This window comes from Anas acuta, chromosome Z (assembly GCF_963932015.1).
Source record: "Anas acuta chromosome Z, bAnaAcu1.1, whole genome shotgun sequence".
NCBI classification, from domain to species: Eukaryota; Metazoa; Chordata; class Aves; order Anseriformes; family Anatidae; genus Anas; species Anas acuta.
In genome coordinates, this window is record NC_089017.1 from 59,100,868 (window position 1) to 59,116,745 (window position 15,878).

General features: G+C 35.4%; 1 protein-coding gene across 15 annotated transcripts in view; it reads right to left on the reverse strand.

Moving 5' to 3' along the window:
- The window catches only part of CSNK1G3 (casein kinase 1 gamma 3), a 70,794-nt gene that overhangs the window by 33,046 nt on the left and 21,870 nt on the right, over positions 1-15,878 (reverse strand). For 14 of the 15 annotated variants that reach the window (XM_068666566.1, XM_068666571.1, XM_068666579.1 and 11 more), the window contains one exon: positions 13,167-13,236. The exons of the other annotated variant lie outside the window; for it this stretch is intronic. In XM_068666566.1, the coding sequence (XP_068522667.1) occupies positions 13,167-13,236 (70 nt within the window). The remainder of the gene's footprint in view (positions 1-13,166; positions 13,237-15,878) is intronic. 15 annotated transcript variants of the gene reach the window in all.

A 15,878-nucleotide genomic window follows, 5' to 3' on the forward strand; every position in this document is an offset into this window, starting at 1 on the left:
CTGTGTAACTGTGTCCAAAACCAACACCCTTATATTTAAGCAAAACTAAAAGCAAACAAAAGAAGTGTTTTCTAAGAGCATTTTCCTTGATATCTTTTCCTACGTTTGATAACAATGAAAACGTAACCCCTAACAACCAACCTTCCATTTATTATTTTTTTAATCATAACTATACCCTATAACAAGCATAATCATACCCATTCCAGAAAGAGTTTGCAATAGCAGCTCATTCCTACTAAGGAAGTAACATAAACCACATTACACACTATGTGTGTACATGGTACAACAAAGCTTGATTTTTAAAAGATCATCCCTAATCATAAAATAACGGCTCAGAAAAGCTGTCTGTACAGAAAAGGATATCATAATTCTAGATATCCCTAGTTTCAAGTTTTCTGCCTCCACTTTGTGGTACTGTGGAATTGTACGTGGAGATGTGGATGAGTATGCAGTAGTGAATTATGTTATCCAACAGATGTGCAGAAGTAAGTCCAAAAAACAAACAATTGAACACAGGAAGAAAAAGAACAGTAATGAAGAAGAAAAGAGAATATTTGTGATGGTCTGAGACACATTCCAAGAATCTCTGCTCTTGTATCTTCATGTCTAAAGATTTGAACTACAAAACTCTCCTCTATTAGCACTGCCTTTGCTCTGTGTCGGTTTATAGCATTTTAAAACACTAAAAGAACTTAAATATTTTGTTTACTGTTTACTTTTTTTGTTTACAAAAATATTTCTGTTTACTGCATCGCTATTTTCATTAATAAGCTTTAACTGTTAGCTGCAATACCATAAAACCTCACTTACTCTATTTTCATATGATTTAAAGTATTATGATTTTCCAAGCAATTTTGCTGCACAAAGTATTTTGTATCTTTTTAATACAACAGCTATCCAGAAATTTCTACGTAAATAAATGAAATAAGTTATAGAACATGTTATACTTAATGTATTATATGCTATACAGCACCATGTAAGTTACAGAGTATGCCGTATTTCCAACATAATTCATATTTTATAAAACCCTGCTGCCCTGGACTTCGAGAGAGCAGACTTTGTCCTCTTTGGGGATCTCCTTGGTAGAATACCATTGGACAAAGCCTTGGATGGAAGAGGGTCCTAAGAGAGGTTAACATTCAAGAATCACCTCCCCGAGCTCAGGAGCAAAGAGGAAGTCAGGCAAAAACATCAGGAGGCCTGAATCGAGGAACAAGCTGCTCCTGGCCAAACTCAAACAGAAGAAGACCTACAGAGGGTGGAAGCAAGGACAGGTAACCTAAGAGGTATACAGAACAAATCATCCGAGAAGCTAGGGGTAGATTATGAAAGCTAAAGCCCTATTACAAATAAATTTGGCTATGGACATCATGGGCAACAAGGTACATCAGTGATAAAAGGAAAAGTAGGGAAGTTGTGAATCCTATCTAGAAGGAAACCTGTTTACTTGGAATACGGAGAAGGCTGAGATACTCAGTGACATTTTTGCGTCAGTCTTCGTTGGCAAGTGCTATAGCCACATAGCCCAGGTCCCAAAAGGCAAAGGCAGGTACTGGCAGAAAAAAAGAATTGCGTGCTCTAGGAGATGATCAGGTTCGAGACCAGCTAAGGAACCTAAAGGACCACAAGTCTATGGTGTTTGATGAGATATAGCTACAGGTCTTGAAGGAACTGGCCAGTGAAGGTGCTAAGCTACCTTCCGTCACATTTGAGAAGTCATGGCAGTCTGGTGAAGTACACACGGACTAGAAGAGGAGAAACATAACCCAATTTTTTAAAAAGGGAAAAAAGGAAGACCTGGGGATGTACAGGCTCGTCAGTCTCACCTCTGTGCCTGGCAAGATCATGGAGCAGATCCTCATGGAAACTGTGCTAAGGCACATGGAAAATAAAGAGGTGACTGGTGACAGCCAACATGGATACATTAAGGGCAGATCATGCTGGACAAACCTGGCGGCCATTTATGATGTAGTTACAGAATTGGTGGATGGGGAAGAGCAACTGACATCGTGAAAAGCATTTAACACTGTCCTCCATTATATCCTTGTCTCTAAACTGGAGATGTGGATGTGACAGATGGACAGCTTGATGGGTAAGGAATTGGCGAGATAGCCACACCAAGTAGCTGCAGTCAACAGCTCAATGTCCAGGTGGAGATCAGAAGTCAGCACTGGGATTGGTGGTGTTTAAAATCTTTGTCAGCTATGTGGACAGTAGGATTCAGTGCACCCCCAGCAAGTTTGCTGATGGCCACACCACACAGCTTGGTGTCAACACACTGGAGGGAAGGGATGCCATCAGGAGGGACCATGACAGGCTTGAGAGGTGGGCCTGTGAAAACCTCATGAGACTCAAAGGCAAAGGGCAGTGTCCTGCACCTGGGTCAGAGCAATCCAAAGCACAAATAGATTCTGGGTGGAGATTGAGACCAGCTCTGAGAAGGACTGGTGGATGGTAGTTGATGAGAAGCTCAATGTGACCTGTCAACGTGCACTTGCAGCCCAGAAACCAACGGTATCCTGGCCTGCATCAAAAGCAGCATGGCCAGCAAGGCATCTCTACTCTCCATCTCTACTCTGCTCTCGTGAGACCCCACGTGGAGCACTGTGTTCAGCTCTGGGGTCCCCAACACAAGAAGGACATCCTCCCATTAGAGTGAGTCCAGAGGAGGGTCACATGGATGATCAAAGAAACACGGAGACATGGAGATGATAAACACATCATCCTTGTTCCTTCACCTGTTTACAGCATATTGCATATTGCCCAGTTAATTGGATTTATAGACTATATTGTCTAGCTTAAACTGGGCTACCCCTCACAAAATGGAGGAGCAGTATAAAAAGACTCTGCCAAAGAAACCACAGACTGAAAATACCACTTACAATGCTAACATGAGCAAAGAAGAACAAGGCAGAGCAGACACTTCTACTGTGGTATAAGCTCTTCATCTGCTGCATTATAAAGTAAAGTGATAATCTTTTCAAAGAAAAATAGGCCAGAAAATGGAAAATATCAAGAAAACTATTTGAAATATGGATTTACATCCACTCTTATTAACAAAGAACCTCACCCTGAGTGTTTATTATGATTTGATATATTATCTAGTGATAGTATGAAGGAATTGCAGTTAGCAAAACATTTTTTTTAAATTAGAAACTAAGCATCCAGAACATGAAAACAAGCCTCTACAATTATTTTCAGTAGCATTTCAAGTCACGTGTTATTGAATCCACAACCTTTATGTCATTTCACTAAATCCTATGACAAATCTTTGTCAGTATCTTTTGAAATATCTTACTTAGTAGCAAGACACAAAAAGCCACAAACCATTGAGGAAACACTCGATCTTCCTGCTGTGGTAAAAATGGTTGAAAATAATGCATGAAGAAAAAGATGGTGTCAAACTGAAGTGCACTCCTTTGTCAGCAAGTACCATCAGAAGACAAGAACATACTGCTGGAGATTTGAGTAAATAACTGTTAGGACAAGTTAGTCAGTGTGGTAGGTTTGGCATACAGGTGGATGAGACCACACACATTTCAAATACATCTCAGCCTACGGTGTATGTTAGGTTATACTTTGATAATAGCATACACAGAACTTTTTCTGAATCACTACCAGAAAGACATACTAGAGTTGATATACTCTCAACACTAAATGACAATAAAGAACATGTTTTATGGAAAAAATGTCAGTGTAACTGTTGCTCAAACAGGTGCTTGACCATGAAAAATCTGCTGCTTAGTGATTATATTGTGACAAAGGTCTTCAAGAAGCTGAACTTAAAGAGGAGTTGCAGATTTTTCTTTTACAAAAAGACAAGACTTCCAAATATGTTGACCCACCTCTGTGAAGACAAGTGGCTGCCAGTAGTAGGCTACTTCACAGACTGTTCAAAAAACAGGACACGTCATAAGGGTAAAAGTGACAAATTTAAACAATGAGTGAGAATGTAGCTGATTTTCAAAAGAAACTTGTGCTATGGAGATAGCATTTTAGAAACTGATGTTTGGAAATGTTTTCATTGTTAAGTGATTTCATTGAGCAAAACAATGCAATCTGACCTAAAAAAAAAATCTCTTGTGAACTATTTTACACTTACACCTGGAAACAGAAATTTCTAACCAGTTCAAAAATCCCCCAAGGAGTTTCAGTGCATTTTGGACATATTTTCTAAAAATATGGATATTTAATGTCTTCTGATTAGTTTTCAAGAACAAGAGATTAACATCTGGAAAGATGGAAAATAGTGGAATTAAATAAAAAAGCAGAATAAGTAGTGAATGGGATTAAAAACAAGCACCACGATTTAGTAAGCCCAGCCAGAGATGCACTTCTTCCATTTGGATCTACATATCTTTGTGAGGAACATTTTCCACCTATGACAGTAATTAAAACAAACTCAAACCAAACTTTGAGCCAGACATTCAAATCACTCTATCACAAAGTACAAAAATAAGAGCTTTTTTTTTTTTTTTTAAAAAAAAAAAAAGAAGTTCATTCAAGCACATAACTCTCAGTACAAAGCCATAATTTTTTTTAAAAGAGCAAGATCGGGTACAATGTATATATATTAAATACTATTTAAGCTGTATCTCATCCCTTTAATTTCTCATTTTGTACATGTTTTAATGTACATAACATTAATACAGTGATACACTTATTTTATAAATACACATTTATAAAGTGGGCGTTCAAAAATTTTTACAGATGGGATGTACGACCAGTAACTCAGTATCACCACAAAATACAATCTGTAATTTGTAAAGCTATTGGGCAGGTGACTTTTCAGTGTTTTAATTTTACAGTTTCTTCCAAATCCAGTTGAGAAACACACTTACTGAAGTGACCTGTTATATCTTATTACTTAGATTGTCAGTTAAACCAGATTCCTAAATGACAGTAAAATACACAAAATTGCAATTACAGAACACACTATTCTGTATTCAGTTTCCTACATTTCACTGTCTTTTATTTGTAGCTTTACTTTTCATATATAGCAACTCAAGAGACACTGAAATAATCCAAGCTGAAGATATTGAAGAAATGCATTAAGAGCTGTCTTCCATGGCACATTCATATTGATAGTGTCAACGATCCAACTCAGTTCAACAACCTGCCACCAATAGAAGGATTCTTCACTTCACTTTGCAGCATCTGACCTGAATCTTCCAGGAAAGAAGCAATGACAAAATTGCAGGATAATGCCACATGTGTTTTTCAAGTTGAACCAAAGCAGCATACAAAAAAACATGCATACAGAAAACCAAAGCAGCGTATGCAGAAGGCCATACAATCTCAGGTAACTCAGCACTTTACAGCTATGGGAACCACAATCATCCCTGCACGTGACTGCAAAACACCAAACTAAACGAGGACGTAATATATAAGCACCATTACTTCAGTACTTTTGAAGTAATGTAAGAAGCCAGGCTTCTTACAGTCAGTAATTACCATTTCTCAAAATCATTAACACATGCACTTGTAAATTAAATTTAAATCCGTACAACTGCCTTTCTTAACAGATCTCCTGAACTAATTCTAGGTAAAATACTTCAAATATAAATTGCAAAAATTCTGTACATTTCCTTAAATTAAATGTTAGAAAGGACTTGCCTAAAACACAAAAATTGCCAGCAAAATTCTCCTATAAGTTTTGCTGGAAATGTTCTTAAGACAGCTGATCTAAATTTGTAATTCTCAATGTCTCATTCATTCAAATAGAAATATCACATTATTCACGTATTCACATTAATAACTGAGCAGCTCAACCTTCCTATTCAAGTATACTGGCTACAATGGAACTCAGAATCAAGTCAGTTATTTCCCAAACACCTCCTGACAGAACCGTAATAGTCATCAGCACATAGATAACAGTGCCCAAAAGCAGATAGATACCTCTTCATTCAAGAGGTTCATTAGTTGATTAATTTTAAGTGTTTTTTTTTTTTTTAATAAGAAAATCATGGTTTGTGCTAAGTTCACCTGATCTGTATTTTTATTAATTGATACAGATATCAAATATATATATATATATATATATGCAAAACAAATACGTACAATTGCTTACTGTTTATTCTTCTGCATAACATCCCTAGTGAAAATAGAACAAGTGAGTGTAGGACAGCAGTACTAAAATAATTTAAAAAAAATCATTGCTCAGTTTAGGAGCAAATTCCCACTACTTATCTAAGAATATAGCTCTAAGCAATGTTCATATAATGTTACAAAAAAAATCACTGAGTGTATATTGAATGTCTGCTAGCAAGATACATAGGCAAGTTATGAACTGCAATAACTCAAAGAAACATACACAAGAAGTCATAAATAGGTATACGTATATAATTAAGACTACCCTGAACTGAGTTAATTGCCAACTCTGCAGTTAACAGCTAGACATTTTGTCTTTAACTTTTGTTTCGAACAATCAGTAACAGCAGTGTGCTTGTTTCAGAAATTAATTTATCTCCTAAAATCTGAAGCTCCAGTAAATTACTATTCTTTTAATAAGTTATTAGAAACATTCAGTTCATTAATAAATATATTTGGACATCTACAGCATTGGACTAGTCTTGTAGTAGTCTTTTTTCAAATTTGCTTTAAACCATGTTAACTTCCATTATCATTATATTATGGAATGGCAATGGCAAGTACCAATCTCCAATGCAAGTACTATTTTTAAAAAATACATAATAGGATATTTTAGGTGATACCTGAACAAAAATCATATGAAATCATCGTATTAATCTAGCTACAATTCACTTCTAGCACTAAAATCAAACAGAATCATTACTAAGGTAACTCCTCATTATATAGTAATCAATCGTAATAAAGCGATGACAGTTTTGCATAGGGAACTTAAACAGCACTGTCTGCATGGACTCTGTTCCAATGCAGGAGAAGGGCTTCATATAGATAACACTTTTCTTATCATATTTGGTACTATGCTGTGTACTACAATATTGGTAGCTGTCACGTACTGGGATCGATGTGTTGCAAAGGAGAGGGGAGTAGGACATGAGGCCCAGTGCCCTGAGAATTAGGAGTTGTCATGGTGTTGGGAAGAGTTAGAGCAGATCAGAGATGCTGATACCATCCTGGTATGGTGTCAGCACCTGAAACTATGCTATGATGACCTTTTTTTCTGTAATAAGTGTCACGCTGTGGAAGAAACAAACTACCTCCTTTACTTATGAAGGTAGGCTGGCCCTGGCAATAAGGCAGAACCAATCAATGGATTGACCTCTGTAGCAATACAAAACCCTCTCCCATACTGAATTAGTATTTTTTAGTAGTGTACTATGAAAGAGTAGAAAAAAAAAAACACCTATCACTGAAGATGGGCAGATATTGGAAATTAAAAGGATGCTTTATCATGCATTCTATACCCTGAAAGGTATAGAATGGTATATATAGAATATAAGAATATATAAAAGGTATAGAATGGGTTGTACAAAAAAAATGAAAAGTTGGCATTGAACACTCAAACCTTTCGTTTTGTCCCATATGATGAAGTCGGTCTGAACTGAAATTAGAGGAACAATTTTATTTTCGTTACCATAAATATTTTGGTCTTCACCTACAGGAAAGAGTACTGAACACCAACTTTACTCGTCTTCAGCTTGGCAAAAGTTTTTCAACAAAGATAAAAACTATGACCAGCAATGTCTACTCTACCAAAGCAACATTAAATGGTGTAGAAAGTACTTTGTAATAAATGTTTAGTTTAACATATTCTGCACCAAAAAGTGCAAAAAAAGATTTCAGACCACCTTTGCTACTTTCCCAAATCAAAACCCAGTTATCAACACAGAGAATCCTGACATGCTCCAAACACTAAAATAAAAATTCAATTGAGCCCAATTGCCAGAATAGTGAGTAAATTCTACTCCTCAGTTGACAAGCTTGCAAAAATGCTTCCTACTTCCCTGGCTGCAGCTTTTCTTATGTAGTCCTGTTCTTAAACTAACATTGTTTTACCCGCCAATACATACACACACGATCTATTGGCTTCTGTATTGTTGAAAATTACATTACACCCACAGTTCCATGTCCTCCAACCAAAAGTAACTTTTTTTTTTTAATTATAACCATCCAAATAGTACGTTTGGTTTTTTATTGCCTTTTTTTTTTTTTTTAATGTTTAAGGTAGGCTCTCATTACCTCAGAACAGAAAACTATATGTATTTTTAGATACTAATGCTGAGCATATTACCATGTGACTACTAGTATCCATCTGTAGAAAAGATTGTCACATACAGAATGCACTACTTAGCATTCTTTTCACAATGGCCAAAACCACTTAATATGCTATACTGTTTTTCATAGAACAAATGCATCTTTTATACCTTCATTAGTCAAGTGTCACATTTTGGTTGCACTGTAAGAAATGCTATTTGACTGCCAATCTGAAGAGTCAGCTAAACTTCATCTGAAAGAACAGATGTACAAAAGTTAAGAAAAATAAAATATCATTACCAATATTGAACTCAGCATGAAATGTTAATACAGCAATTTCAGAAGTAGAATAATCCAGAGCTAAGCAGATCTTTGTCTCTTTCACAAATTACCTCAAACGAAAAAAATAAAATCTAAAATGGATCCTCCTTGTTGCTCTAGACAGGTATTATAGTAACAGTATATATATATAGTTCTCAGTACGTCAGCAGCACTGCAGACAGAAGTTTGCTATGGCAGCAGCAGCTGTCTGCCTTTCTGTTCCACTTATCAGATGGCTATGAGATCTCCATCTCCTGTAGAGGCTTCCAGCCATTACAATTAATGGCCTACGGATTTGTTAAGAGAGGTAAGAAAAAAAATTATTTGGAATAGTTTTTATACTCTTAAACACATAGAGAACAACTTCTATTTCAATATGTACACAGACTCTTTATTTTAAGACAAAACTGAACCATGCTGTAAATTCCTACCTGTCTTCCTTGGAAAACTTCCTTTCTTGGAAGTTTTCACTCATGCAGGACCATTACGTCCCACATTAAAAAAAATATCTCAGCTTTGCTCCTCAAAAGTTGAACTGAGCCAGTAGCTACTGATTTCTTTGACTCAGTCTTTCCAAATAGAAAAGAACACTGTTTGGGTGTGGTTAAATTACAGACCCTATGTCTATAAGGGTTATTTACAGACATAAAACATGAGAAAGAGCTGACTTCTGAAGTTCACCTTCTTATCATGAAGGGAAAGATTTAGCGTGAAAGATAACTACCACAAAATAAATAAACGAAAGCATACAAAACTGCTTTTTATTCATGCTAAAAGTCCTAATACATGTGTAACTTCAGATAAGAACTCAGCTGTAGTTTTATTTGTAGTACTGTGCTATCACTGATGTATCTATCTGTTTTTCTTATCTTTTCTTACTGGGTTTTAAGAAAAATAATTTTAACTAAAATTATAGTAGAATTCAAGGTATCTCAAATTTCATCTGTTGGTGCTTATACACTTAACTAGAAATTTCCGCATACCAACAGCTAAATGATCTCGAACTTTATGAGTACAGTATGTACTTTAAGCAAGATTCTCCTGCCCACAACTACTAAACAACAAAGTTATAGTAGAAAAAAAAGCAAAGTAATATTCAGAAAAAATCTCTACCGGTCTACATAAAACCTAAAATGAAAAGTAAATAATGATGTGACCAAAATTAGTTACATCTTTAAAATGATTTAAGAACTACTTTAGGAAGTTTAGATCCATTCCTCTGAATAATCCAAAATATTTCAAGAGTAGCCTCAAAGTAGATAAAATGTTTCCTGTTTAAGAAAGAGACCTCAGAATTTTGTTTTCCTGACAAACTCCTACATTCTACTGAACGTTCACAGATATGGTCAGTAAGAAGCCCATTTGAGGCTGATTTAGCCTCCTTGATAAGCAGATTCTTTCCAAAGAGGAACAGTTTTGAAACATTTCTGGTTTTACATGCATATTTCTTGCCTATTTTTTCCATGACTCTTTTGTTCTGTCAGGGTTGGAAATTACAAGAGATATCCCTCCCAAAATGCTTGTTGCACCCAAGCACATCTTCCACCCATTCACGGCATTCAAGAAAGAAGAAGAAACCAAAATAGTAAGTCTTATCACAGGATTATTATTTTATTTTTTTTTAAATCTTTAAGTCACAAATCCACATTATAAGAATAAGTAGACCTTCAGCAGGCAAATATTGGCTAGAGATAAAGGAATACCAAGTAAATATGGAATTTCAAAATACTAATCTTTCCACCAACAGAATTCATAAGATCAGAGGAAACACCTAGCTACTCTGTTAAAAATGGTTAGAAAGCAAGGTAATAGGTTGCCCAGTAACACTATTTGACTTCAAGAAGGTATTTCAGGAAAATAACCTTATTTACTTCCAGAACTGTTAATTCACATCAGTGCCTTCTTCCCATGCCATCACCCCAAATAAACTGTGATTTCACAGGAGCTACAAGTACCTCTTCAGCCTCAGGTTATTTCACAGTCACCATGACTGTTTGTAGCATCACCTGTGGAATGCATAGTTCTTATTGGTGAAAAATTAAGTTATCTGTCTTCAGGAAACAATGGCTCTGCCATTTCTCAGAACTGGGAAAGAAAGGAAAGTGTTACACGCTTTTCCAGTTACCTCTGAAAAATGAGTTCACACTCACTATACTGATTTTTTGTAGTCACTTACTATTAATTTACATGAATGCATGTGCAGATGTGGAGAATAAGTGGAGGATACTTACTACAATTAAATACAAAAATCAGTCTACTCTCAATATAAACTACCACCTAAATTATGTAAATTTTTGCATCAAAAAAAAAAAATGAGGAAAAAACAACTTCATGATGAAAGCCTGCAAATACGGACTTATAGAAGCCAGAAGGCTCCAGACAACTGGAACTGATACTCCAGTAAGTAATTTCTCAGCAGAGAAACCAATTTGGTCATAATTACTACAGTTAGGACTTCTAGCAATGACAGCTATTTTTATACCTCCTAATGCCAGTTGTACAATGAAGATACATTTTCTTCAATTTACTCTGTGACAAAAATACAACCACTGCTTAGAAAGCAACACTGCCTATATAGTCAGAACTAATATAAGATTTATTACTTGGTCCATCAAATATCTGCCGTCATGTTTTTCAGCTGTTCATGTGTGAAAATTTCTTACACCCACACCTGACTGAAACATGCATTCAAAAAAAAATGAACTAAAACAGATTGCCTCAGATTACGTGAGGATAGAAAATAAATCATTCTGCAGTTTTTCTTCTAGAAGTGTCTTGAGTAGAATGGCTTCCTACACATGAGTAGCCAATTCTGACAAAGATAGGAGAAGTGTTGCAGAAAGAAAAGGAAACTACGAGTTTTTGAACTTGTCTCTAGGAATATGGGAGCATGAATATCACTTTTTTCACAGTGAATCCCACACAGCACACTAAAATGAATCTCAAGTGGGATGCCTGAGAAAGTCAGAAAGGTCTCAAAAGAAGCTTAAAAGGGTTCTAGACTTGATGTGGGAAGCTTTCACTTTGTAATAAAACACTTAGAAAAATAGAGAAGTCCACACCAAAGACCTCCTCATCTTCAGTCAATATACAAAGAATCAGAAAGTTTGTTTTCCTTTAGAGCACTGTAATAAGGCAACTGAATAAGTGATCAAATTGTTGCTACCCACAGAGTTTTGAAGACTGAATAATATCAGAAGTAAAACAGACTGTAACTATGACTGTCTCATTAGCTAAGGGATTAAGATATCTGCTTTTAATTTCTCTTTCAGAATGCCAGCCTAGCGTACGTTAACAATTTACAACTACTTTTAAAAAAAAAAAGACATTGTACCCTGACAGTTTTCTCAAATTAACAAGCATATAAGACTCAAGATTTTGATGACACAGTCTGCAACTTAATTTTCCATCTATTAGTAGGAATAGACGATATCATATCTTATGAGGGGTTCTTTCTGAAGAAATGTTGCTGGTGCCACGGCATCAAACAAGTTCTACATGAAGTAAAAGGTTCAGAAAGTTGTTTAAAGATCCTCTGCTAGGAAACACAGAGTACAAAATTTTGAAAGCTACTTAACCAGAGAAACATTATCCAATCTGTGTATCAATAAATATGAGATGCTGAATTTTAAAAAAGAAAAGTTATTTAATTAAAATTCATCATAACACATACACCCAAGGCAATAATATACAAGTAGCATGTCTATTTTGTATTCCCTGACTTTTGGACAGCACTTTTCAGCTTGAACAGAACGTTATTGCAGACTAAACAGAACTTTAAGATCACTATGAAAAACAGCCTTTGACAGGAAAAAAAAAAAAAACAGTTTGCATGTAAAAATAAAGTATGTAAAGTATAAGCAAAATAACCCATTTTGCAAAAGAAACATTAAAAATGGAGGAAAAAAAGTAACGACGTGACCTATGAAAAACTACTCTTTGAATTCAAGAACATTTTCAAGCAACATATATTCTTCCTAGCTATATTAACTAATTTAGGGAAGATTTGTACTCTGAAGAAGCTTTATTTCTTGCTAAGTGCCTACAGTTTTGTGAAAGGTGCAAAACTGCATGAAAAATACCAGGGATAGCTCACCTATAGCAGGAAAAGGTGAAAACTGGACAATTGAGGGAACAATCATAAGGGTATTTCTGGGCATAAAAGCACCAAGAGGAATGAAATGAGCAAGTCTTCTCTGCATTTAAAGTTTGTTGTTTTTTTTTTTTTTAAACATGTTTTAGAGTCTTAAAATACGAAGCAGCATACAGATACTTCAATTCCATTGATACTAAAACTAAGACTAAAGCTATTTAAGCACCTTATCAACTTTAGATATTATTAGATCAGCAATTTGATTATTTACAGTGTTTATTCAAAGAGAAAACATAACATTTATAAAGACTGCTTAATTGAACGATTTGGTATGATTTGTGTGATATTTAACATTTATTAAGTAGTCTGAGGATTTCAGACACTTTAATGAAGAACAGAAATTTTAAAATACCAGGAGAACATATATATTAATCCACTGATTATGGGTCTTTTTCCTGTTTTGAGTACCTCGGGACACTTCATTAAATAAGATTCACACCCCTAAATGAGAAAATTGCTGCAAAAATTGCATACTGTATTATTTTACAGTAAAACATATGACACTGCTTTTTACCTCCAGCTCCTAGCTGCTTGTAGAATCTGTATTCCAAATGTAGCTGTGGTGCTCTCGACTTCATTGGCTCCTGATTTAAAAAACAAAAACAACATTTAAAAGCCTTTGAGCCTCCTACTGAACCCTAAAAAACTAATACACTAACCTATTACCTGCCAAATTAACCCTGTTGCTCCCAAGATACATGAAAAGTTTGAACATTCCCTCCAAACCAACAGGTAATCAGAAAGCTAGGAAACAAAGCCCAGACAGGTGACACCAGAGTGTAGAGGGCTTTTACATCTTGCATTGCTCCATTATCCCGTGGTCCAACTTGCAAACTGATTCCCAGACCCTTCATGGAGTAAAAAAACAAACAAACAAAAAGTTTGTCTCCCCAGAGTATGTGTCAAAGTCCTCAGACAAAAGGTAGCATTGGCATGGAGCTTAACAAATCAGACAGTCCACACTCCTGCTATACATGATAGATGCATTTTTATCAACAAAAATAGTTTTATGCTAGGATCAGGAGAAAAAAATAAATCCATTCACCAAATAGCCACATCCTAACATAGATTAAGTTGCATCATTCTAAAACTTTAAGTACAAAAAAAAAAAAAGCACCAAAATAACTGCTTTTTAAACCTTTTTTCCTCTGGCATATCTTACATAAGTTAATGAAATCTTAGTTCTGTCATACATATTAATGTTTCAAAATCTCAGAGAATAAAGTGACATGATATCAAACACAGGAACACACAAGCAGTCTAAATGTAAGCCCTAACTTCTTGAGTATTTCCCTTTCCAAAGTAAATACTACTTTATCATAAGATTGTTAAAGTAATTTCCTAGAGCACCTTCTAGAAGATACGCCTGGTTTCTTGTGATACGTGAAAACTTCTAGTGAGACAGTGACAATTTGGACATTAACTGCTAATTATTCCTGCACCAACTACTGCATGTACTTGGAAGATTGTTAATACAAACACTTACCAACAACAACAGATAGTGCTGAATGACAATTTTCAGGAAAAGTTTGGGCAAGGTACTCATCTCTTTCCTCACATCATCTTCTCCAGAAGCTAACAGCTCATTAACCTATGTTCTTTCCAAGTCATGCATCCAGGCTATAGAAGCCACAAGCCAATCTGCAATTGTAAGAAGCCGAGTTCTCTTCCTCAACCCATCTCCCTCCAACACTCAGATGTTTCAAATTGCTGCTTGTGCTACAGCCAAAATCCCTGTCAGAATCCATTTGTTATTTGATTCTGGCAGGACACCAACTGTTGAGGACCACAAGTAAAAAGAGGCCAACACAGCAGCTTATACATGAACTAAGCACAATTTAATATTTTTATCCTCCATAGCATTCATTCCAGTTGTTTACTGGAAATTTTTACAAAGAACTGAGCAAGAACTTTCTAAAAACAAAAAGGTGTTAATCTTTTACACACAGCCGTTAAGCTACACTAGCTGGGCCACCAAAAGCTCTCACTTCCAGTTTGAGAATACTTGAAATTTATTGCCATATATTAAAGGCAGATTTCATTTAAAGCATATTATTGTAAATATGGTTCTCAGCAAATAAGTGCAATTATTAACCTTAGTATACAGCTTCCAGACATTTAAATTAATCCACTCTAAAGCATAAAACATTTTAACTTTTTACAAAACTATACAACTCTTGCTACTGGTTTGCCTGCAGTGTTATTATACAAATCTAACAGTTACACAATGTACAACTGTATACACACATTAATTAAAGCTCGCAACTGACTGCTAAGTGTAAAACATTTTAGTCCATAAAACTCTGCATCAGTTTAATACAACAAGAGAAGACACCGTCAATTTCTTACTATTCAATACTGTAGAACACTCCCACAATTCTCATAACGAGGAAGAAAAATAGCTTGCATATATTTAATTTGCTATTCACAAAAAGAAAAAAAAAAAAAAAGAGAGGACTTTCCTAGGAAAAAGATTTCCTATTTTTGACATAAAAATCTACGCTGACAGGTCTTCAAATAAATGGCACTTGTTCAGGTCATCAGCAGAAAAGTTCTTATAAGTCTCCAGGAGGTACAGGTTTGCAAACAGTCTAACAAGTCTACTTGCCAACTGGCCACCATATAGACTAAGTCAAAATCCTGTCTAGGAGATAGACAGTGTTAATACTTTCACTGCTTCCAGTAATGCAGAAAAATGTGACAATATGTAGTTGTAATCTATTTACTGATCGAGGGTTTTCTGCAACTGCATGCATGTGTAAGTAGGCTTAGATGCTTTATTGACTATTCACTAGCTCCAAACATACAGAGGAAATAATTTTTTTCATTCAACAAAACTTGTGAGAGGGCAAGAACAATAACGTATTCATACACAATTAGTTTTGTTCCTACGCATCATACTTTGAAGTATGGAGAGAACTACTGAAATATGAGAAGAATAGGATACACAAACAGAAATCCAGAAAAAAATGTATGTTACATGTAAACTTTCACTGTAAGACGAAAGTGAAGGACACACTGCAAACAACTTTTTAATTCGTGACTATTAAAAAGAGAACTATGTGCAAGAATAAAAAAGAAATAACACATCATGGTTCTGTTTTCATTAGTGTTACGGTAGATTTCAGGAACTAAAAATAAGTTTGGGAACCCAAAACTGAAGCACTGTTCAAATGTCACATTAATCCCAGAGGACTCTGAAGCCAGCTCCTCCTCTTACCAAATA